At 63.3% G+C, this 22723-nt stretch overlaps 1 protein-coding gene across 1 annotated transcript; it reads left to right on the top strand.

Annotated features, from left to right (window-relative positions):
* Positions 1–1862: 1862 nt before the first annotated feature.
* Positions 1863–22439, top strand: ATG2A (autophagy related 2A). Its single transcript, XM_031943643.1, has 42 exons — positions 1863–1892; positions 1985–2308; positions 4088–4250; positions 4322–4474; positions 4580–4682; positions 4934–5072; positions 5183–5281; positions 5594–5690; positions 5782–5906; positions 6055–6067; positions 6482–6725; positions 6825–6975; positions 7076–7168; positions 7295–7450; positions 8451–8694; positions 8796–8892; positions 9004–9166; positions 11294–11436; positions 11515–11660; positions 11774–11934; positions 12316–12466; positions 12542–12741; positions 12841–12921; positions 12996–13102; positions 13190–13282; positions 14025–14095; positions 14409–14485; positions 14966–15136; positions 15416–15542; positions 15638–15870; positions 15960–16168; positions 17029–17164; positions 17550–17747; positions 18280–18381; positions 18555–18639; positions 19689–19836; positions 19951–20023; positions 20367–20449; positions 20687–20808; positions 21016–21170; positions 21503–21655; positions 21775–22439. The coding sequence occupies exons 1-42, from the start codon at positions 1863–1865 to the stop codon at positions 22009–22011; spliced, it is 5856 nt and encodes a 1951-aa protein (XP_031799503.1). The 3' UTR covers positions 22012–22439.
* The last annotated feature ends 284 nt before the right edge of the window (positions 22440–22723 follow it).

Genomic DNA, 22723 nt, shown 5'->3' on the forward strand with positions numbered 1-22723 from the left:
CCCACGGCCGCGGAGGCACCTGCAGGAGGCTCCATCCCTGGGGCCCTTCAGGCCTTCGCGGGGACACGCTCCCGACCCTGGGATCCCCATACACACTGCCAGGGGCAGGGAGGGGGATGGGAGGGAGGGAAGGCCCCCCGCGGCCTCCTCCCCAGAGGGGTCTCCAGGGTCCCGCTGTTGTCTCACCCAATAAACACCTAGTGAATGGAGCTCCTGCCTGGCCTGGTTGCGGACCCTGGCTGCCTGACTGGGTGTCCCACTCTGGGCCTCCCTTTCCCCGGCTGGGATCCGGGCCTCCCTTTCCCTGGGCCTCCGTTTTCCCATCTGGGATCCGGGCCTCCCTTTCCCTGGGCCTCCGTTTTCCCATCTGGGATCCGGGCCTCCCTTTCCCTGGGCCTCCGTTTTCCCATCTGGGATCTGGGCCTCTGTTGGAATCTTTACAAAGTGTTAAGACATTGGAGTTGATAGAGACAATAGTTACCTGGTTTGGCCGGGCTCAGTGTGATTGATTTGCTCTTACAAAAAGAGATATTTTGGGCCAGAACTTGAAACAAGGTACTGAGTGGATCTGATGGAAACGATGCTTGCGTTTACAACTTTAGAGAGATCATAAGTACCTAAGTACTCAATGGAGTTCACACCTTTGGGAGAGTTCAGGGTTTAGAAAGAAACACCGAGTTCACACCTCTGGGAGCCGGGGGCCCCCCTTTCCCCACCTGCCTGCATCAGGGGCTCCTCCCCCGCCCCTCCCCCCCCCGTTTCCCTGGGCCTCAGTTTCCCTGTCTGGGAGCCGGGCCCCCTCCCCCCCCTCCCCCCCCTCCCCCCCATTTCCCTGGGCCTCAGTTTCCCCATCTGGGAGCCTGGCCCCCTCCTCCCCTCCCCCCCTCTCTCCCCTCCCCCCGTTTCCCTGGGCCTCAGTTTCCCGGCTGGGGCCTGGCCCCCCCTCCCCTCCCCTCCCTCCCCTCCCCTCTCTCCCCCCCCATTTCCCTGGGCCTCAGTTTCCCCGGCTGGGAGCCGGGCCCCCTTTCCCCGCCTGGCTGCATCAGGGGCTCCCCCTGCGGGCCGGGGCAGGGAGGTCCTTCTCAGCACCACCAGGTGTGACACTGAGGGATCCCCGGAAAGCCAGTCATGTGTAAATGGCGGCTCCTTCTGGCCCAGCAGAGGCAAAGCTCCCTGGGCAGCCGCTTCCAGGCCTGGCTCCTGCCTGGGGATCATGGTCCCCACCCAGACCCCGCCCCGGCCCCGGCTCTGGGCTCCCCCGGGGCCTTTCTGACCCTGGCCCTGCCCCGGGCTGAGCGCGCCCGTCTCCTCCTCTCCTGGGGCCTCAGTTTCCTCCGTCCTCAAGGCTGGAGCTGACCCGAGGAGGCGGCGCCGGGGCTCGCTCCCCCTCCTCCCACCGGGAGGCTCCTGGGGACCCTGGGGGGGGGGGAGGGGGCGCTGCCGGGAGGGGCCCCTTCCCCAGGGCGGCCCCTTATCTCAGGGCTAGCCCTGCCCTGCCCTCCCCTCCCTCCGGCCTCCAGGCATTTTGCCCGGCGTTCAATGCTCCGCCTCCCCCACGGCCCCCTCCCCCCCCTGCCCTGGTCCTCGGCTCTAGGCTGGTCCCCAACCTCAGGGTCCTGGGGGGGGGAGGGGGAAGGGGGGGCGGGGCCGGGCTCAAGTCCCAGGTCTGCCTCTATTACTGAGTGCCCGTGACAAAGACCTTCCTCTCCTCGCCCCGAGCCTCGCTTTCCCCATCTGTAAAAAAGTGAGGGTAGGACCCGCGGTTGGGGCTAGGATGCCTTTTAGCTCCAGAGGGAAGAGTTGGTTGGACCCTGTCCCTTTAATTCATGAGACCGAAGCCGGGAGGTGGGGCGGAAGCGCGCATGCGCATCGCGCCTCGAGACTTATTTCTCGTACTCAGTCATCACGCGACCTTGTTTGCCCCAATTCGGAAAGTTCAAGACATCGAAGACCGAGGGCAACGCGCAGGCGCATCTCGTCATAGGACCAGTTCCGGAAACGGGGTTTTCCGGCGCCCCCCCCGACCAATCAGCGGCTGCCTCCGGGCCGACCAATGGCAGCGAGGCGGGGTGGCCGGCCGGGTTGGGGCGGGGAGCCGGGGCTAGGAGGGGCGGGGCGGCGAGCGCGGGGAGGTCCGGCCTATGCGCGGCTGTGGCCGTGGTCGAGCTGCATGAAGAAGCGGGCCTGCCGCTACCTGCTGCAGCACTACCTGGGCCACTTCCTGCAGGAGCGGCTGAGCCTGGAGCAGCTCAGCCTGGACCTGTACCAGGGCAGCGGCGGGCTGCGGGACATCCACCTGGACGTCTGGGTGAGCGGCCGGGGCCGGGGGGCGGGGGCGCCGCGGGGGGCCGGGCCCCGGCCGGGCTCCCATTGCACGGATGGGGCAAAACGAGGCCCACAGGGGCCCCCCAGCCGTCCGGGGGAGGGGCAGAAAAGGCCCCAGCAAACGGCGGGGAGGGGTCGGGACCGGAGGAAGGGGAACCCGGCGGGGAGGGGCCGGAATCGGGCCCCCTCCCCATTGAACGGAAGAAGGGTCTTTGGCCGGGGGCCAATGGGGCAGCCCCAGCCCGGAGGAGGAAGTCGCCCCCCGCCCCATTAGAGGGTGAAGGGGAAGGGTCTTGGGGCTGGAGAAGGCAGAGCCAACCTTTCCTCTCCGTTGGAACTGGGGGCTTGGGTCCGGGGAGGAGGAGGGGCAGGGAGCTGGGAAGGGGCCTTCAGAGCCCATCCCCCCCCTTGGGGGGCCTGGGCAACCCCTTTCCCCGGGGCTCGGAGGAGGGACCGCCCCCGGCCTGGCCCCGATGTCAACAACAGCTCCACAGCAGCTCCCTGGGCTCTTGTTGATCAACATGCTTGGGACTGTTTGGCAACAGTTGTCACTTCCGGCAGGGGCCGGTCCGGCTTCTGGGGGAAGAGCCCCCTGGGGGAGCGGGATCGGAGGCAGGGGCAGCAGGGGGACCAGGACCCCTCACGGTCCCCCTCAGCTGGGGGGGCAGGGACGGGCTTAGGCGCCGGACCGTGATTCATAGCTCAGCTGACCCCCGGGGGAACTACAAATTACAGGCTTGGGACACGAAGCTCTTCCCCGCCCCGACCGAGGCGGCCAAAGCCCGGGGCCCCGGCCCGAGGAAGCTTTGATTTCGGGGCTAACCCGGGTCCGAGGGGCTCCCTGGCGGGGCACGGGGCTGTAGCTTGGGCTGAGGGGGCAGGGGAGGTGGAAGGGGCACCCTGAAGGATCATGGGAGGCTGGCTTTTCCTCCGGAAAAAGAGGTCAGAGAAACGGGCTGAAGGAGGAGGACCCTCAGATTTATGGGGGCTCCCTGGGAGATGAGCGGCTGCTTCCGAGGGGAGCCTTCTGCATCTGACCTGTGACCTCAGCAGCTGGGCTGGTCTCGTGCCCGCCCCTCCCCTGTGATTGGGCGGTCGGGACCTTAGGTCAGTGGGGCACAGCTCCTCCCCTCCCCCAGAGCCCAAGAAAACAAGGCCTGGGGCCCCCCCGGGACCCTCACTCTGGGCCCCCCTGGACCTTCCTGGGTTTCAGGCGAAATTGCCTCCTTGGTGGGCTGGGGTTGACACCCAGGGCCCTTTGGGAGACCCCGCCCCGGACCCCCCACAGGGGGGGAGGGTCAGAAATTGGCCAGAGTTGTCTGGGGGGTCCTTCCCTCCCTGCGTCCCTGGGCCCCGAGGTGGTCAGAGCGAGGGGAGAGAGGGGAGGCTCCTGGTGGGAGGCAGCCCCGGGGCTTTAGGGCTGGCTCTGCCCTCCGCCCTCCCTTGTGCCTCAGTTTCCTCCTTTGTGAAGTGGGAGTGATAGCCCCCAGGGTGGGAGGTCCTGCTGAGGCCCTCTCAGGCCTTTGTCCCCGCAGGACGCCCCGGGGCCGTGACCCACTTGGGCTTGGCCGCTTCCTTCTCCAGCTCGATTTGCAGATGAGTAAACTGAGGCAAAGTGAAGTGCCTTCCCCCGGGGCCACAGCCAGGAGGTGTCCTCATCCCCCCTTCACAGAAGAGACTGGGGGTGGGGCCCCCAGAGGGAGGGGTCCCCGCCCAGGCCATGTCCCCCGGCCCTCACCGGCCCCGACACCCTTTTTCCTAGTCTGTGAACGAGCTGCTGGAGTCGGTGGAGTCGCCCCTGGAGCTGGTCGATGGCTTCGTGGGCTCCATCGAGGTGGCGGTGCCCTGGGCCGCCCTGCTCACCGACCACTGCACCATGCAGGTGTCCGGCCTGCAGCTCACTCTGCGGCCGCGGAGCGGGCAAGGTGAGGCCGGGGCGGCGGGCCGGGGGCCGGGGGGGCTGGGGGGTCTCGGTCCTGACGCCCGCTTCCCGCAGTGCCTGGGACGGCAGAATCCCAGAGCTGGACGTCCTGCATGACCACCAGCCTGCAGCTAGCTCAGGAGTGCCTTCGCGAGGGCCCCCCCGAGCCCTCTGAGCCCCCCCAGCCCCTGGAGGGCCTGGAGATGTTCGCCCAGACCATCGAGACAGGTGAGTGGCCCTGCCTGCCCCCCCTCCCCTCCTGCCCTGTCCCAGCTCCTGTGAGGGGGCCCTGGGGCCTGCCTGGGCCTGACCCCAGCCTCTCCCGCCCCCCAGTGCTTCGGAGGATCAAGGTGACCTTCCTGGACACCATTGTGCGGGTGGAACACGCGCCAGGCGGCGGCGACGGCGGCATGGCGGTGGAGATCCACATTCAGAGGTGGGCAGGGCCCGGGGAGGGACCGAGAACTGACCTGCCCCCAGCTCCTTTCCCAGCTCACTCCTTGTCCTTGGCTTCCCCCCTCCCTTTGCTGCCCGTCCCTGCCCCTGCTCTGCCCGGCTCGGGCGCCCTCCCTTTCCTTTCCCCTGGGAGCGGGAGCCCCGGGCCTGGGTCTCGTCTGCTTCTCCGTCGGAGCCCCCAGCGCAGGGCGCTCGTCCCCTCCTGACCCGGGGCCGCCCTCGTTCCCCCAGACTGGAATACTGTGATGAGGCCGTGCGGGACCCGAGCCAGGCCCCCCCCGTGGACGTGCACCAGCCCCCCGCCTTCCTGCACAAGCTGCTGCAGCTCTCGGGTGTCAAGCTTCACTATGAAGAGTGTCCCCCTTCTCAGGTGGGAGCGAGCTCTGGAGGGGGGGTGGGCCCCGGGTGGAGAGGGGAGGGAACAGAAGCGCAGAGGCCGGAGGAGGTCCCTGACCTCTGACCTCTGCCCTCTCCCTCTAGGAAGAGTCCCCCGGCCCCCCCTTGCAGATTGGCAGCTGCTCCGGGTATATGGAGCTGACCGTAAAACTGAAGCAGAACGAGGCCTTTCCTGGGCCCAGGGTAGGGAGCTGGGGCTGCCTGGGGGTGGGGAGCGGAGCAGGACAGCTGAGGGTGTCCTGGTGCCGGGGCAGAGCTGGGCCTCATGATGCTTCCCAGGAGCCCAGGGCGGGGTGGAGGGGCTGGAAGCTTTTGGGAGAGGAGGGGGCGCTGGGAAGTGGGTCGGGGCATTTCTTCCCTGAGACCACCGAGTTGGGACAGGTTCTGCCTCTGTGGGACAAAGCTTAGAGAGGGCCTCACTCCGGGGGGCCCCTCCCTCCTTCTCCGTGAGGCCCAGCGTTCGCCACTGACCAGGCTCTCGCCCGCCCTCGGCAGATGGAGGTGTCGGGGCAGCTAGGCTGCCTGCACCTGCTCCTGGCCCCCCAGCATCTCCTGCAGCTGCAGGATCTTCTCAGTGCCCTGAGCCTAGCAGGTGAGCCCCCAGCCTGAGCCGGTAATGGGGGGGAGGTGGCCGGGGAGTCCGGCGGGCAGGAGCCTAAGGCGTCTCCTCTGCGCTCCCCCAGACACGGAGGGGCTGTCGGAGAAGGCGAACAAGAACCGGCCCCTCAGGCCTGAGGACTTGCGACTTATCGAGCAGGACCTGAGCCAGCAGCTCCAGGGGGGGCCGACGCCTCCCGGACCCCTGGGGGCAAAGGGACGGGCGGGATTGACGGGGACCCGACCCCGAGCCCCCCCTCCCCGGGATTTTTCCTCCCTTCTTTGAAAGGGTGGGACCGTTTCCCCCCTTTTGGGACCTGGGTGCCCCCACACCCATCCGGCCCTCCACCCTCCTCCAGGCCCGCCTGCCTGGTGAGGGAGGGCACTGGGCCTGTCCCCTTCTCCCCTAACGGAAGGGGGCGGGGGGCCTTCGCTCAGTGGGCTGGGGGCAGTCCCCAAGCACCAGTTCTAGGGCAGGAGTTACCCGGGGGCATGGGGGGAGGTACAGAAGGGCCTCCTCGGCGTGACCGGCCGCTCCGTCTGGGCGGGTGGCTCTTGTCCTCCTGGGCTTTGAATGAGGGAGCGTTTGTGAGCGAGCTCTTATCGAATGCGTTAAAGGGGGAGCACTGGGGTGGGGGAAGGCACACCAGGGTTCCCCCAGAGCCCAAATACACAGCGGTGAGTGAGGGGGAGGGCGGAGCATCCCGGCCCTGCTGGGAAGTATGAGGGGGACCAGGTCTTCACGCCCCTGCTTCCCTCCTCCCCTCTCCCACCTTCTTCCTACAGGCAAGGCAGCGGCCCCCATCCCCCCAGAGAGCCTCCGCCCAGAGTCGCTGCTGAAAGTGACCCTGGGCGGAATGACGCTGACAGCCCTGCAGCAGCCCCCCGGGGCTCCCCCCGGCTGCCCCCCCGACCTCGCTGCCCGCTTCTTTGCCGAGTTTGACGCTGCCAAAGAGGGACCCTTTGGGTCCCGGGACTTTCACCACCTCCGGCCCCGCTTCCAGAAGGCCTGTCCCCGAAGCCACGTGAGGTACTGGAGGCTGTGGCGGTCCCGCCTGAGGTGGGGGTCCCGCCTGGGGTGGGTCATGGGCTGAGCCAAAGGCCAAGAGCTGAGCCTCAGATCTTGCAGGCTAACGGGCTCCGCGGTGCAGCTGAGCTGGGAACAGCGCGGAGGGGCCGGCAGCAGGGGCCGGGCTTTTAGCACTGACCTGCTCTTTGGGCAGCTGGAGGTGCTGGAGTGTCTGTGGCCCGAAGGGGCGACTGAGCCCGAATACACAGAGGTGAGTGAGGGGGAGGGCGAAGGATGCCAGCCCTGCTGGGAAGTATGAGGGGGGCTTCCAGGCTCTCACTCCCCCCCTCCCCCGCCTCCTGTCCCACCAGCTCCTGAGCTTCCCCAACGGCTCCGGCTTCGGGGCCTCGGCCCGCCCTTGTGCACACCTGCGGTACATCCAGACCCAGCGCCGGATCCCCAAGGTAAGGGTCCCCGGCCATAGGTTTCCTCATTAGTGGAATGAGGTTTTGGCTTCTGACTTGCTTCTGGGGCCGCCCCTGCACTGCTTCCCTCTAATCCCGTGTCCTTCCGCCTTTGCCCACCGACAGAGCCACCCCCGGCGGGCGGCCTCGTATCTCTGTACCTCTGACTTGTCCTTGGAACTGGCCGAATTCCAGTCTGACGTGGAGCTGGGGGCTCTGGACCGGCTCGGGGCGCTTTTCCATCTCGCCACCACCCCGATGGCCCAGGAGCAGGGCCTGCTGGTGAGCTGACCTGTGGGAGGAGGCTCTGGGAGGAGGGTCGGGGGAAAAAGGGAACAAGAGGGAGGAGGGTCGGGAAAAGGAAGCTCAAAGTCAGTCAGCAAACTGACCAGCTGCCCTTGCGGAAGACGCCTCTGGAAGCTGAGCAAGGAAATGGAGCAAGATGGGCTCTAAGGCAGAGGAGAGGTGGGAGGGCGCCCCAGGCCTGGGACCAGCGAAAAAGTGCTTTCCTGAGCAAAGAAAAGGGGATTTACCAAAGAGTGGAAGAGGTCTCAGTCTCCAGGGTTTTGTTGGCTTGCGTGCTGGGCCAGATTTCGGGAATATAGGGAGCATGCCGGGAAGGGGGCAGAGCCCGACTTTCTCGGCTTCTGAGGCCATTGGGGGTCCTAGCCAAAAAAGGCTTGGACTTTAGGGTTCCCTGGGAAAGGCAGGCAGGCTTTGGGGGCCTCCAGAGTCCAGCCTCCCGGTTTTTCGGGCAGGGTAACGGGCCAGAGTTGTTCAGGGATTGCCTGGGGTTCCCTGGGCAGGCCCAGCTCCTGCTCCTGCCAGCCATGGTCTCTGTTTGGCAACGGGTGGGAGCTGAGTAGCCAAACCTCTGGACCAAGGTTCAGTAGTGAGAACGTCTGCCTTTGGCACACGAGGGTCTGGGTTAAAATTCTGCTTTGGTTAACTTGGTCCCGCATGGCCCAGGCACTTTGCACATGCCGCTCCTGAAAAGGAGGGAGGAGTTTGAGCTTGAGCCTCTGAGGCCTCGGGATCCAGATCCTGTGCCCATCCCCCTCTCCATTGCCCATCCCCTGCTGCCCCCTCTCATTCTCTCGGCAGAGAACCCTGTGAAAGCAGAGGGTGGGGACAGGGCCTCAGTTTCCTCATTGATAAAATGGAAGGACAGTCCAGTTTCTGATCTCGGGTCCGTGTCAGGCAAGAAGCTCCCGCCCCGCTCCCCAACGCAGGGAGGAGGCGGGAGATGGCACGAGCCCTTTTGAGCCCCGTCTTTCTCCAGAGAGAGCCTCCTTGTACCGTGGAGCGCCAGACGGTCCTGCGGGTCACGGCCCCTCACGCCACCCTTCGGCTGCGATTCCCCATCCCCGACCTGCGTCCCCAGCACAACCCTTGGGCCGGCCGGGCCGTGCGGGAGGAACTTCTCCGCCTCGAGCTGACGGACCTGGAGTTTCAGTCCGAGCTGAGCCATGGCCCCAACCCCCAGGCCCCCACCCTCTTGGAGCTGACCTGCAGCGACCTGCATGGTAGGGGAGCCTTGCAACCCACCCCAGTTCCCTCCCAGAGCTTTGACCCAGACTCGGCACAGCTGTGACCAGCCCTCCTTCCTTCCCCTGCCCCAATGTAGGAACTTACGAGGACAGGGAGAAGCCTGCTGTCCCCTGCCTTCGAGTTTCCAAGACCCTGGATCCCCAGGGCCCCGGACGCAAGTACATCCTACCCAAGTAAGTGGGGGGGGGCGCCCCCAGCAGAGCAGACCCTGGGGGTGACGGGGAGGCATTGGGTCTGGGAAATCTGTGCTCCCATCCCCCAGTAACAGCCCTGCTCCCTGGCAGGGCAGTGGTGACCCTGAACCCCCAGTGCAGCAGCTCCCAGTGGGATGTGGTCCTGGAGAAGGGGGAAGAAGTGGAGCTGTCATCAGCCGAGAGCCCCTGTGAGCTGCGGCAGCCTGAGCCTTCGCCCTTTTCCTCCAAGAGGACCATGTATGAGACTGAGGAGGTGAGAACCCGCTCTCACCCCCACTCTTGCTTTTCCCAGAAAGTGAGGCATCTCCCCCCCCTTCACTTAACCCTGACAGTGGGAGGGTTACTGACTAGCCCAGGGTGGTCCCAGGGGCCTGTTTGATTGAATTGTCCTAGAACGAGATCAGAGAGATTGTCAGTGGTGCAGAGGAACAGCCAAACTGGGCAGTCCTGTCAAATTATGTCAGCCAGCATTTATTAAGTACCTACTATGTACTGGATCAGGTGCTGGGGATACAGAGAAGAAAACAGTCCCTTCCCTTATCTCAGGCCATAAGAGTTTGAGGGGATTTGGGAGGGGCTTCTCCTAGAAAGTGGAGCTTTAGATGAAAGGGAAATCTGGATTGAGGTAGGTGTTCCAGGTCTGGAAATGCCCTGGGCAGGGAAATGGCCCATAAGCCTCTATTTCTCTGAATGCTGGAAAAGTAGGAAAGGCGTTTTGTACTTAATACTGGAAGGGAGGGCTGGGGCTTAAGAAAATCCCTTTTGTGGCTGAATGGATAAGAGTGGCAGAGACTTGGAGCAGGCTGACCCCCAGCTGCAGCTGTAGCCTTCCCGGGTGAATGGGTGGGGGTTTGTCTGCCCCAGTTTTGGGCTGGGTCAGGGGCGAGAGTCCATGATTTAGCAGAGATGTTAGAGGTGAAATCTACAAAAGATGTTGCAGAGGTGAAATCCACAGGCTTTAGGGTCATCTTGGATTTGAGGGATGAGAGAGGAGTCCAGGGTGAACCCTAGGTTGGGAGTTCACTAGGATGACCTTGCTCTCCACAGTAATTGGGAAGGTTGAGGGGGAGGGGTTAGAGGGAAGGATAATGAGGTCACTTTCGGACAGACTGAGTTTAGGATGTCTCCTGATATCCAGAGTCATCAGAAAAACTCGGAGATTGAGCATCAGCAGAGAGGCTGAGACGGGACAGGGAGATAGGAAAGTAACTGGTGTAGACATGGCTTGAATCGATGGGAGCTGATGAGGTCTCCAGGTAAAGCAGCATGGAGAAGAGGAGTGAGTCCAGAACAATCCCTGAGGGACCCCTTTGGTCAGAGGCATGATCTGGAGTAGGAGACAGAGGAGTGGTCAAAAAGGAAGGAGGAGAGCCAGGAAAGGGGGCGGGGGGATGTCAAGAGAAGAGAATAGTCACAAGAGAGTGACTAACAACATCCAAGGCTGCTGAGAGAACAAGGGGAATGAGGATAGAGAAAAGGCTGTTGGATTTAAGAGTGAGAACTGCACTGGAGGGTTGGGAGGTGAGAGAGGGAATAAGCATCTCTGTGCCACCTACTGTGTGCCAGGCCCTGTGCTAAACAGTCCTGCAAGGTAGGTGAGGTTATTGCCTCCGTGAGGCAGACGGCCTCCGGTCAGGCAGGCAGCGAGATTTGAACTTGAGTCTCTCTGGGCTTTATGCGTCTTGGCGCCCTCTTGTTTGTAGTCCGGTTTGCCTGGGATGTAGGTGTATCAAAAGGTCGAGTCAGAAGCTTCACGCAGCTTGGCATGCAAGGCCTTGAGTGCCGGGGCCTAGAGCTGGGCACCTAAGTGGTGGGCAACCATAGAGGGGTTTCTGACCAGAATATCGACTCCCCGGTGGGTCGTGGAGAAGAGAGTTTGCACAGAGACGTGTGGAAGACGGGGATTGGAGGAGGGATGAATGGAGCAGGGGCTTGTTGGGGCCATTGTTGCAAAGGACCCGACTGAGGTCGGCTTCGGGGAGTGTGAGGAAGGGGGCTCGGGGAGGCCCCCATCCGTGGCCTCGGACAAGACTGGTGGGGACGGGCAGGTTCATGGAAAATTGGCCATCCAGCTTCTACTCGAAGACCTGTAGTGCCAGGGAGCTCACTCTTAGCCGTCCGTTCCACTTTGGTACAGTTGGGTTGTTAGGAAGCAGCTCCTGACATCAAGCCTCGGGTTGGAGCCTCTTGAGCTCAGCTGCTTTCAGGCAGATCATTTAATCCCTGTCCCATGGGTGCCTCGCCTTTAACCTTATCCTGCAAAGACTACGATGTGGACTGAGCTAGCGGAGCCCTGGTGAGCTCCTGGCAGAAGCTCCCTGTCCAGACGAGCTTACAGATCCCCACTGATCTTTGGGGAATCCTCCCCAATGGCCCCCAGATGGTGATTCCCGGAGATCCTGAGGAGATGGGAGAATTCCAGAGCCGAACGCTGGCCCTGTCCCGCTGCAGCCTGGAGCTGATCCTGCCCAGTGCCCACATTTTCCTGCCCAGCAAGGAGGTCTATGAGAGCATCTACAACAGGTAACAAGCCCCCCGGGACCCAGCGGAGGAGGGTGGGGAGCCCCTGCTCCTCTCATGCCGCCCCTTCCCTCCCCCCAGGATCAATAACGACCTGCTCATGTGGGAGCCTGGAGATCTGCTCCCCGACCTAGGCCCTGCTGCTTCCACGGCCACCCCTGCCTTCCCCGGGCCCTCCGCCTTCTGGCAGGAAGACTTCAAGATGTGCAAATCCGCCTTTAAACTGGGTACGCAGGCCGTTCAGGCCGAGGATGCTGGGAAGGAGGGCCTGGCCGGGGATAATGCTCGGGAACCTGGTGACCCCACCCCTTGTGACCCTTCCCCCTCTTTCTCTACCCAGACTCAGACTCTGAAGATGAAGACACGCACTTCTTCTCGGTGGATGAGTCGGGGGTCCCACAGCCTCCTGCACCAGAGCCGCGGAGTCCCCGTACCCAGAGCACTTTCTCCACGCTGGTGACGGTGCTGAAGGGGCGGATCACTGTTCTGTGTGAGACCAAGGTGAGTTGGGAGGGAGGGCGCATCTGTCCCAAAAGACGGGGATTTGGGATGACCACCCGTCAGGCAGACCCAGGGCTCCAGGAAGCCCTACTCCTACTCCCTGTTCTCAGTTCAGGGGATGAGACTTGAAAGGGAGGTTGGGGCAGGATGTTGTAGGGCCTTGAATGCCAAGCAAAGGAGTTGAAACTTGACTGAAGAAGCAGCGGAAACTTTCCAGCCGGAAAGGACGAGGGATCATCTCTGCCCATTTTACAGATAAATTTCAGACCTGAGAAAAGTTGCATGAGAGCGATAGGGTTGGGGCCCTAGAGCCCCTTTGGGGGGGGGGCCCAGGATGGAGGAGGGATGGGGGCTCACTCAGACTCCCCCCCCCCCCCCCAGGGCGAGAGTGGGAAGAAGCTGGACGACTGCCACGGAGAGCTGGTCCTCGATGTGACCCAGGGCACCATCTTCAGCGTCTCCCAGTATCTGGGCCAGCCGGGGCTGGGCTACCTCTGCCTGGAGGCCGAGAAGGCGGCCCTCTACCACCAAGGTATGGGGGACACCCTGGGGCTGGGGGAGGGGACGGGGAGCAGGGCCTCTCCCTAAGGCTCTGCCCTCCCCACAGCCGTAGTGGACGATTATTTGCTGCCTACCCGCCTCGAGGTGCCCAGCTTCACCCCGCCCGCCCACCTGGCCCCGACCATCTACCCCTCAGAAGAAGGGGTGACGGATCGGGGGTCTGCGGGCCGCAAGGGCCAGGGCCAGGGCCCTCGTATGCTCTCCACGGCTGTACGCATTCATCTGGATCCCCAGAAGAACGTCAAGGTACTGTGCCACCCTGACCTGCGGCTCTTGGCGGACGTGTGCCTGGGAGGCCGCCTCCAGTACCCGTCACGCTCTGACCATGTATTTCCCCTCCCCCAGGAGTTCCTGGTTACTCTGCGGCTACATGGAGCCACCCTTCGCCACCGCATGGCCCTGCCCAACCAAAGCTGGCACTGCCAGGTGAGTGGGGGGTAGGTGAGGGGGCTGCTCTAAGGCCCTGCTGCCCCCCCTCACCCCCTTTCTCTGCTCTGTAGCTCCTGGATTTCTTGGATGTTTTGGACGACCCCATCCTCGGCTTCCTGCCGCCCACGGTCATCACCGTCCTGCACACGCACCTGTTCTCCTGCGCCGTTGACTACAGGTACCCTGGGTTCGGGCCGCCGTTGCCCAAGGTCTGCGCTGCTGTGATGCTGCGATTGTAACTCATGTCTGCTCCCCCTCCCCCCAGGCCTCTCCACCTTCCTGTGCGCGTCCTCATCACCGCAGAGACGTTCACCCTCTCCAGCAACATCATCATGGATACCTCCACCTTCCTGCTCAGGTGGCTGGCCCTGCACCATGCTCCCCCTCCCCACCCCTCGCCCCCCGGGGCTGCTGGTGCCCATTGAGCCCAGGGTCTGGTCTTAGAGCGGCCCAGAGGAGCCGTCCCAGAGCTCCCAGGGGCTGAGCTCCACCAGAGCCGCGCCTTGTCTGGTGGAGAGGGGGCGCTGAGGCTGCTGCGTGTGGGGTCGGGTTTTCTCCCATTGCGAGTCCCCTATTTGATGTCCCTGGGACTTCCCCCAAGCGCAAGGAGAGTAGCTGCTGTGGCAGCGGCCGGGAAGTTTGGCTGGAGACGAGAGCTTCCCAGGCCGGGCCAGAACAGGGGCTTCTGGGAGATTAGCACCTCGGGCCAGGCCAGCGAGTATCCCTTCAGCACTGCCTGGTGCCAGGCCAGGAAGCTCGTTCTCCCAGAAGCCCCTGCTCCATCCCCTGCCCCCAAAGCTGTCCTGCTCTCTGCCTCCCTCTATCAAGGCGGCCAACCACAGGCCCTCTTTAAGGGAGAATCTAGGAGGTGGTGAGCCTGGGGTTGGGGGGGGGGTGTGAGCCAGCGGATAGAGAGAAGGAAGGAGGTACTGCGGGCAGGAGGCCCAGCCAGGGCAAAGACCTGGAGTCGGGAGAGGTCGGCAGAAAGGCCAGGGTCGGGCTGGGCAGGGCCAAAGACCCTAGAGGTGACGGGGCTGCAGAGGCCGAGTTGCACCCGTCCCCCCGTCCCCTTGTTCATTCCGCCCCATCTCCCCTGCCAGGTTTATCCTCGACGATTCCGCCATCTACCTGTCCGACAGGTGTGGGAGTGAGACCCTCGACCTGCGCAAAGGTGAGAGGCCCACGAAGTGGGGGAGGGAGCTTGAGGACAGCCCCCCCCCCCCCCCTTCCCCAATTCCCATCTCCAGCCCAGCCCCTTAGTGAGCCAGTAACGAACCTTTCCTCAGACCTTTGTATCACGGACCTGTATCAGGGGCTTGAGCCAAGCCGGGAGTACACCCTCCCTCCAGCAGGGATCACGCTCAGGCAGCGCTCTGCACACCATGGGTGTTTAATGTTTGTTGAATGGACCATGGAACCTCTCAGAGGTCGGAGGGGGCTGTCCTGCCCAGGCCAGCTGAGCCCCTCCCTCGGTTTCCCTGCAGATTATGTCTGTGTTCTGGACGTGGATCTGCTGGAGCTTGTGATCAAGACCTGGAAGGGCAGCACGGAGGGCAAACTGGTGAGCAGCAGCGTGTGGTGGGGTGCAGACGTCCCCTCCACCTGCCCCCCCAACCCCCTCTGGGAGATACGGGGGCCCTGAGCCGGGAGCAAGGTGAAGGAACCTCGGGGTGGGAGGTGGCCCTGGGGCAGCCCTCTGCACCTGCCCAGTTGGGGGCCCCATCCCTCACAAGGGTGAGAGGTCACAAGGGAGAGGAAAGGTCAGGGGCCAAGGTCGGGAAATAATGAGACCCAGCCTTTATGGGGCCGCCCCTCCCCCTGGAGGACCCCAGGCTTTGAGAAGGGGAGATGAGCTCCCAGCAGCCCCCAAGGCCCTTTCTGTCTGATGAGAACTCATCCCAGATGAGAAAATGGGCCCAGAGAAAGGGCCCCCCGGGGTCTTACAGCAAGCCCGCGGTGGCCGGGGACGCTCCTGCCTGCACCCCAAGCTTGGGTGACCGTGCCGGGCCAGGCCACCTCCTGAGTGCCCCCCTCCCCACAGAGCCAGCCCCTCTTCGAACTGCGCTGCTCCAACAACGTGGTACATCTGCACAGCTGTGCCGACTCCTGCGCGCTGCTGGCCAACTTGCTGCAGTACGTGGTGGGCTCCGGGGATCTGCACCCCCCAGCCCGGCCCCCCAGCCCCACTGAGATCGCCGGCCAGAAGGTTCAGGTGAGGAGGGAGGTGGGGGGGGAATGTGGTGGTGGTGCCTGCTCTGGTGATGAGGGCAGGGAGGGCCCAAGGGGGCCCCCCTGCCCAGGTTGGCTGGGATGTCCTTGCCGTAGGAGGTGGGGAGTGGGCCTTGGGGTCTATTGGCCTTGGGGATCACGTGGGCCAGCTTCCCTCTGCTTACAGCTCAGAATGCCTCTTGGGATCCGCCCCCGCCGGGCTTGCTCGTGGGGAGCTTTGCTACCCTCCTTGCTTCCCGTTCACCCCTTGGCTCCCCCCCAGCTCTCAGAGAGCCCGGCTTCCCTGCCCTCCTGCCCCCCGGCTGAGACTGCCCTCATCAATCAGCGGGACCTGACCGATGCCCTCATTGATACGGAGCGGAGCCTGCGGGATCCGGCCCTGCCTCCAGGTACGGGCTGGGGCAGGCGGCCGGCGGCACGGGGCGGACTGTGTCCCCCGGCGATGCTACTCAGCCGTCCGTCCCCCACTTTTCCGTCCCTGCAGGTGGTGGGTCCCTGCGGCAGGCCTCTCCTGTGTCCGTTTACCTGTTCCCGGGTGAGCGGGGTGGGGCCCAGGCCCCTCTGCCCCCCGATAGTGCCTCTGAAAGCGGCCTCGGAGTCAAAGAAGAGGAGGCGGAAGAGGAGGAGGAGGAGGAGGAAGAGGAGGAGGATGGAGATGGGGATGCCCTGGACAGCGATGAGTTCTGCATCCTGGATGCCCCTGGTCTTGGCATCCCTGTGGGTGACCGGGAGGGAGCAGGGGAGGAGAGCGGGGGGGCTCGGGCATCCTGACCTCTCAGCCTGCTTTCCCCCCCGCCTCTCTCCAGCCCCGAGACGGCGAGCCGGTAGTGACGAAGCTGCAGCCTGGCTCCATCACGGTCCGGGATGGTCACTTCTCTCGCCCCCTGGGCAGCACAGACCTGCTGCGAGCGCCTGCCCACTTCCCCATGCCCATCAACCGTCTGGTGCTGCGAGAGGTCTCGCTGATCTGGCACCTTTACGGGGGCCACGATTTTGGTCCTCACCACAGCCACAGGTAGGGGTTGGTGGCATGGTCGTAGGGCACATCCTCCAAGCCCTATGAGGCGGCCACAGGGTTGGGCTCGGGGAGGGTCAGTCATGGGGGGGTGTCTGGGCCCACCACGTAGCTACTAAGAACCTGGGACAGCTCCCAGGGCCCACAGCATCGGGAATGGGCAGAGGGAGCCTTTCCTGGAGCCCTGGAGTAACCCTGGCCACCCACTCAGCTTTCCAGCCTTCCCAGCCATGACCTTTGGGGCTGCTGGTCCCTCTGGCTGCCACCCGGAGTGTAGACTCCCTCCCCCTTGCCTCTGCCTGACCTCGGGGCAGCTTGTCTCTGCCTTGCTTCCTCCGGGTTTTTTTGCTGTCCCTTTCCCTCCCTCCTTTTCTGTCTCTACCTGTTTCCGTCTTTATCTGTCCACCTCCTCTCCTCTTCCTCCCTCTGTCCTGTCCTTGGCTCTTCCTCCCCTCAAGCCCCCTCCCCCACCTCCCGATTTTGCAGTCCTGCTCTGCTCCTGCCGCCTTCTGAGACCCTGAAGACTCCTGGGTCACCCTTCAGAGGATGAGCCCAGACAAGTCGCTCGGGCTCAGTGTTTGTGGCGGCAGGGTCACGGGGTCACAGGAGGTCACCTGAACAAGAGGCAAACATGTCTGTGGTTTTTCCCTGACCTGTCATGGTGACGATGACATTTGCCTCCTGGTCGGCGCCTCTTCAGCGCTTCCACTTGCAGTATTGGGGGGGGGGGGGGGGGGGCAGCTCATCACCTGGGATGGGTCTGCAATCCCCAGCTTCACCAAGGCAGCGCTAAGTCTTCTCTCTGACCCTGCACTTAACACTTAATAAATGCTGATTGCTGCACCCTTCCTTCCTGGCAGGACAAAAGCTGGCTTCTCGGGTCCCCGGGGCTCCCCATCACGGTGCTCTGGGCTCAATAGGCCCCAGAACTCCTGGCGCACCCAGGGCGGCAGCGGCCGGCAGCACCACATCCTCATGGAGATCCAGCTCAGCAAGGTGAGGGCGGAGGAGGCGCGGGGGGCCGGAGCCGAGAGGCTCTTTACAGAGAGGGAAACTGAGAGCCCAGCACCACAGATCTGGAGTTGGGAAAGACTTTAGGGCCAACTATGTAGTTCCCCTCATTTTTCAGAGGAGGATGGGGAGTCCCGGGGAGGCAGTTGTGGCCCAGGGTCAGCCAGATTCCCTGCAAAGCTGCCTGTGTGCTGCCTGGGGCAGGAGAATGGCAGCTCCTCAAGGTCAGGGGCTGTTTTTTTACCACTTTGTGCCACCTGGGAGCATACATAGCACAGTATTTGGCACAGCCGTAAATGCTTACAAATCATCAAGTGATTGTGTGTCTGTCTCTGACTCTGTGTGTGTGCGCCACTCCCTGTCCCCCAAGGTGAGCTTCCAGCACGAGACTTACCCAACGGAGAGAGCAGCAGCCCCTGGCGCCGAGTTGGGGGAGCAGCCCCTGGCCCGCCAGGTGTTCATCGTCCAGGAGCTGGAGATTCGGGACCGCCTGGCCTCCTCCCAGATCAACAAGTTCCTTTACCTGTACACAAGCGAGAAGATGCCCCGGCGGGCTCATTCTAACATGGTATGGGACGGGAGCCCCCACGGTCTGCATGAGGGGTGGGGAGGGTGGGCAGTGGGAGCCGCCCCTGTGTCAGAGCCACACAGACGCTCGGGCCACACGGGCTTCTCCCAATGTTGAAGAGTCCGAAGACCATTGCTTGGGGCTGGAAGGGGCATGGGGGCCATTGAGTCGGGAGTCGCACAGCTAAGTTCCCGTCTGACTCTTGGCTTTCTACTTGTGACTAATGCCAGGCAAGTATTCGTCTCTAAAAACGAGGGAGACGTGCACCGAGGGCTTCGTGTGCCGAGGGCTTCGGCGGGGAAATTGTCAACCTCCAGAGGGAGCCCTTTGATTGGACCACGAGTCCTTTCTGTTCAAGGGGCAAAGCGGTGGGCAAGGCCGCTGGCTTTCAGGAGCCCAAGTTGGGCTGGAAAGGGGAAGTGCCAGCTGGAGCTGTGGGCATCCCGGGCAGGAGTCCTCATGGGATTCCAGGGTCTAGAGGGATCTGGGGCAGTGACTTCTTTTCCTCTTTCCCTCCCCTCCCCCCTCCCAGCTCACTATAAAAGCCCTCCATGTGGCCCCCGAGGCCGGCCTGGGAGGTCCAGAATGTTGTCTCCGAGTTTCCCTCATGCCCCTGCGGCTCAATATTGACCAGGTGAGATTGGCTTTTTCCAAAGGGAGGGAGGGAGTGTAAGTGTGTGTAAATTGTGCAAGTTCATGATTGTGTATGTGTGTGTACGCGCACGTGTGTGTGTGTGTGCGCGCGCACGTGTGTGTTGGTCCTTAGCCATTCTCTAATCTCTGGGGTTGCCCCCTCATGCTTTGCAGGACGCCCTGTTCTTCCTGAAAGATTTCTTCACCAGTCTGGCTGCTGGCATTAACCCTGTCATTCCCATGGACACAGCAACTGAAGGTGAGAGGCTGGGCCAAAGGGCAGAGGGGGAATGAGGCTTCTCTGCCCCGAGCTTAGTTCTCTCGGCAACAGGAACAGGAGCCGCTCATTTTTCCAGCTTATCTAGTGGGCGGTCTCAGAAATGAGGCCTCCTCTTTGCAAGGGAGGATTTCATTCAGGAACCTGTGGGGTGCCGGGCACTGTCCTGGGCACTGGGTGCACAAAAGCAACAGTGAGTCCATGCCCTCCTTGGGCATCCTCCTCGACATCGGGGAGTTATGGGGCAGGGTTAGATGGCTTCATGTTGAAGTTGCACAGGCGTCCTACCCGTGAGGACAAGCACTGTGCTAGTTGCACATGCGTTCTACCCATCAGTTCAAGCACTAGTGGTACATATGTCCCACCCGTGAGGACGAGCACTGTGGTCGTTGTGTAGAAATGGTCTGGAGGGTCCCGAGGCTGGTGCAGTTAGGAAACCCCCAGAACAGTCCAAGTGGCGATAGTTTGCTGCCCAGTGCCCAGGAACTGCAGGCAGGGAAAAGTGGCACAACTAAGGCTGTTCCTGCTCATTCCCTTCTCTTACAGCCTGCAGCTCTTGGCATTTTTCTTCACATAGCCTTGTGATGGGATAGGCAGGGAACGTTAGAATTAGTTTCCTTTGACAGGAGAGGAAACAAAGGCTGAGACTTCTCAGAATGGGGAAGCTCCTTCTCCAGAGGCAGACGACCTATGCCTTTGTCTGAGAGGTTTGCCTGTGGCATAGTGGGGCTAAGTAACTTGAGTCTGGGCCGGCCTGTGCTGCCCCCCCAAGGCCTCTCCTGGTTGGTGCTCGCTTAGAGGGGGGCAGGAATGTGGCTTCCTGACCATTGTTTAAGCCATGATGCCCATATTTGAAGTCGGGGAAAGGAGAACCCGATTCCCAAAGAGCAAAGTGGGAGGTGGCAAGAAGTGAGGCCAGAGCTGCCTCCCGGGGACCCTCCCACTGCCCTTCACTCTTGCCCAGGCTTCTTGGCAGCCAGTGGGCCTCCCATTCACACCTGGGTCCGTCCTGTTCCTCTGCTCCTTTCCAGCTCGCCAGGATCCTACCGTCCGGACCAGTGTCCCTCAAGACAAGCTGCCAGAGGGGGCAGAGATGAGCAGCTCTCTGGAGACCACAGTCAGTGAGCAGAGCTCCACGTCCACGTCCGCAACCTCCGCTGAGCAGCCCATTTATTTCAGGTGGTGATCGGGCCTGGGATAGTTGGGAGGGGAAATGGGGGGAGGGAGGCCGGCCTGCGGGGTCCAGCCTCTCTGAGGGCTGACGCACATTCCGCCCTTATTGTACCTCCGTAGGGAGTTCCGATTTACCTCCGAGGTCCCAATTTGGTTGGATTATCACGGCAAGCACGTCACCATGGACCAAGTGGTGAGTGCTGGAACCTGGGCCCGCTGCCAGTGAACGTATAGGTGCATGTAGGGTGACCCAATGACATCAGCAGTCATGATTGATGAGCTGTGTGGCCTGGCCCCGGTTCTCCACAATGAGGGGTGGATGCTGCATGGTTCCCCTGTGAGCAAGCCCCATCTATCTGCCGAGTGATGAGTTGCATCGTCTCCACAGGCCAGGGGGGGGCCGGGGTGTGGCAGGTATAGAAGGCGGTGGTCCTGAGTCCTGGTGTCTGATGCCTAGGTGTCCCTCTGGGTCTGGGGATCTCCCGAGTCCCCCCAGTCCCAGGCTCTGCAACGACCTGCCCACCTCTCCCTCCCAGGGCACCTTCGCTGGGATCCTCATCGGCCTGGCCCAACTCAATTGTTCAGAGCTCAAGCTAAAACGTCTCTGCTGTCGGCATGGGTGAGCCTTCCCAGCAGCCCCCCCCCCCCCTTTGAGACCCCCAATCTCTGTGATGTTGTCTCCCCACCCCCACCCCCCTCAGGAAGCCCCTGCCTGAGGCTGAAAACTGGGCATCAGTCTCCCCTACCCTGACCAGACCAAACCATACTACGGCCTGAGGCTTCCATGTGAGGACGGCCCTTGTTACTCGGAAGGAAGCCACTCAACTTTGCCCTTTTCCCCGTGTTCTATGGACAGGCTCTTGGGGGTTGACAAGGTGCTGGGCTATGCCCTCAATGAATGGCTACAGGATATCCGGAAGAACCAGCTGCCAGGGCTTCTGGGAGGCGTGGGCCCCATGCACTCAGTGGTCCAGCTCTGTGAGTGCCGCTTATCCCTGGACGGGCCATGTTGGAGGGGCTTTTAAATGACCCTTTTTGTGGGAGAGCCAAAAAACCTTCATTGCAAGGCTGCCCCCTGAGGGGGTGAAAGGGGGCGGGCCAAACTCGGCCTCCTGGGAAGGACGCGTCGGGTAGAAAAAGCCGGGGGTGAGAGAGGGCATCCTGACCCTGCTCCTCTTGCTCTAGTTCATGGCCTTCGAGACTTGCTGTGGCTTCCCATTGAGCAGTACCGGAGGGACGGACGCCTCATGCGGGGGCTGCAGCGGGGGGCTGCCTCCTTTGGGTCTTCCACAGCTTCAGCTGCCCTGGAGCTCAGTAACCGGCTCGTGCAGGCAATCCAGGTGACCACATTGGGCGGAGGGACCTGGCCCAGGGAGCTCTGCCTCACGGAGCGGCTCGTTCTGGGCTGCCGCTGACGTCAGCGGGTGGGACTCGATGGCCCTGGGAGTTCCAGATTGGCCAAGGGGTGTTCGCCCCTGCGGGCTCCCTTGCCTTGGTGGCGCCCTCCAGGGCCAAGCGGAGCGGCTGTCAGAGCTGGTGTAAAGGAGGGCTGGGCTGTGTGGGGGTGGCAGGCGCCATGGGTGCCCGGCGGAGGGAGGGGCTGGACGGGGCAGGATGAGGGGGCAGGGGCGGCCCTCTCTGCTTGGCCTCTACCTTGCCTTTCTCCTCGCAGGCCACGGCCGAGACGGTTTATGACATCCTGTCCCCGGCCGCCCCGGTCTCCCGCTCGCTTCAGGACAAACGCTCGGCCCGGAAGCTCCGCAAGGGGCAGCAGCCGGCCGACCTTCGGGAAGGCGTGGCCAAGGCCTACGACACCGTGCGAGAGGTACCCCCGTCTAGCCCCCTCCCTCTCCTGGGCAGGCCTCCTCCTGGTGTCCCCCCCCACCCCCACCCCGTTTTGTGGTTCATTGTTGCTTTATCCCGTGCCCTCCTCTTGCCTCCCAGGGCATCCTGGACACGGCCCAGACCATCTGTGATGTCGCTTCCCGGGGTCACGAACAGAAGGGGCTGACGGGGGCCGTCGGGGGCGTGATCCGCCAGCTGCCCCCCACGGTGGTGAAGCCGCTCATCTTGGCCACCGAAGCCACGTCCAACTTGCTGGGAGGGATGCGCAACCAGATCCTGCCCGACGCCCACAAGGACCACGCGCTCAAGTGGCGGTCAGAGGAGCCCCAGGACTGAGGGGGACGATGGGGTCCGGCTGCGGGGACGATTGCGTCCTGCGCCCGCGGGCCTCGGCTCTCTGACCGGGGGACGTTCTCGGCCACGGGGCTACCAGGGTGGCGCAGGAAGACGCCCCGCCTCGAAACTGACTCCGAGTCCCCCGCCCACCCCGTCCCCGTCCTTGGGGCCTGGGCTGAGGAGTCCTTCTGCCCGAGGAGGAGGAAGGGGCTGGGGGACGTCCTGGGCCCGAGCCCCTGCTGCTGCTGCCTGGCCCCAGGACGCACAGACTCTCCCCCTGGGGTCCCTCCTCCAGCCAAGTTCCGTGTTACGATGGGGGGAGGGCCGGGCCTGGGACACATGTGGTTCCGTGTATCACTTTCCAAGCCCTCGGGAGTGGGGGCCGCGGCTTCTGCATGATGAGGAATAAATTGTGCCCATAGCCGCCATCCGCCTTGCTCTTTGTTCCCTCCGGCGACGCCCCCTGCTGGCCACACCTGACTTAGGCGGCCATGGCCCCGATCCAGGGAGCTGCCCTGCCCTTCTGCCCTCGGGCCGCCAGAGGGCGCCGGGGGACTTCCCCAGCCTAGTGTCCAGGGCTTGGAAGGGGGGGCACCAATCCCAAGGAGGCTGGGCTGGGGAGCACCGTGGGAGCACCCGGGGTCCCAGGGCCCTGGAGTCCCGGCTCTCCCAGGAACCAGCTGCGAGCTCGGGGGACCCCACTGGAGGGAGC

The sequence above is a fragment of the Sarcophilus harrisii genome, chromosome 6, assembly GCF_902635505.1.
Source record: "Sarcophilus harrisii chromosome 6, mSarHar1.11, whole genome shotgun sequence".
Taxonomy (NCBI): Eukaryota; Metazoa; Chordata; class Mammalia; order Dasyuromorphia; family Dasyuridae; genus Sarcophilus; species Sarcophilus harrisii.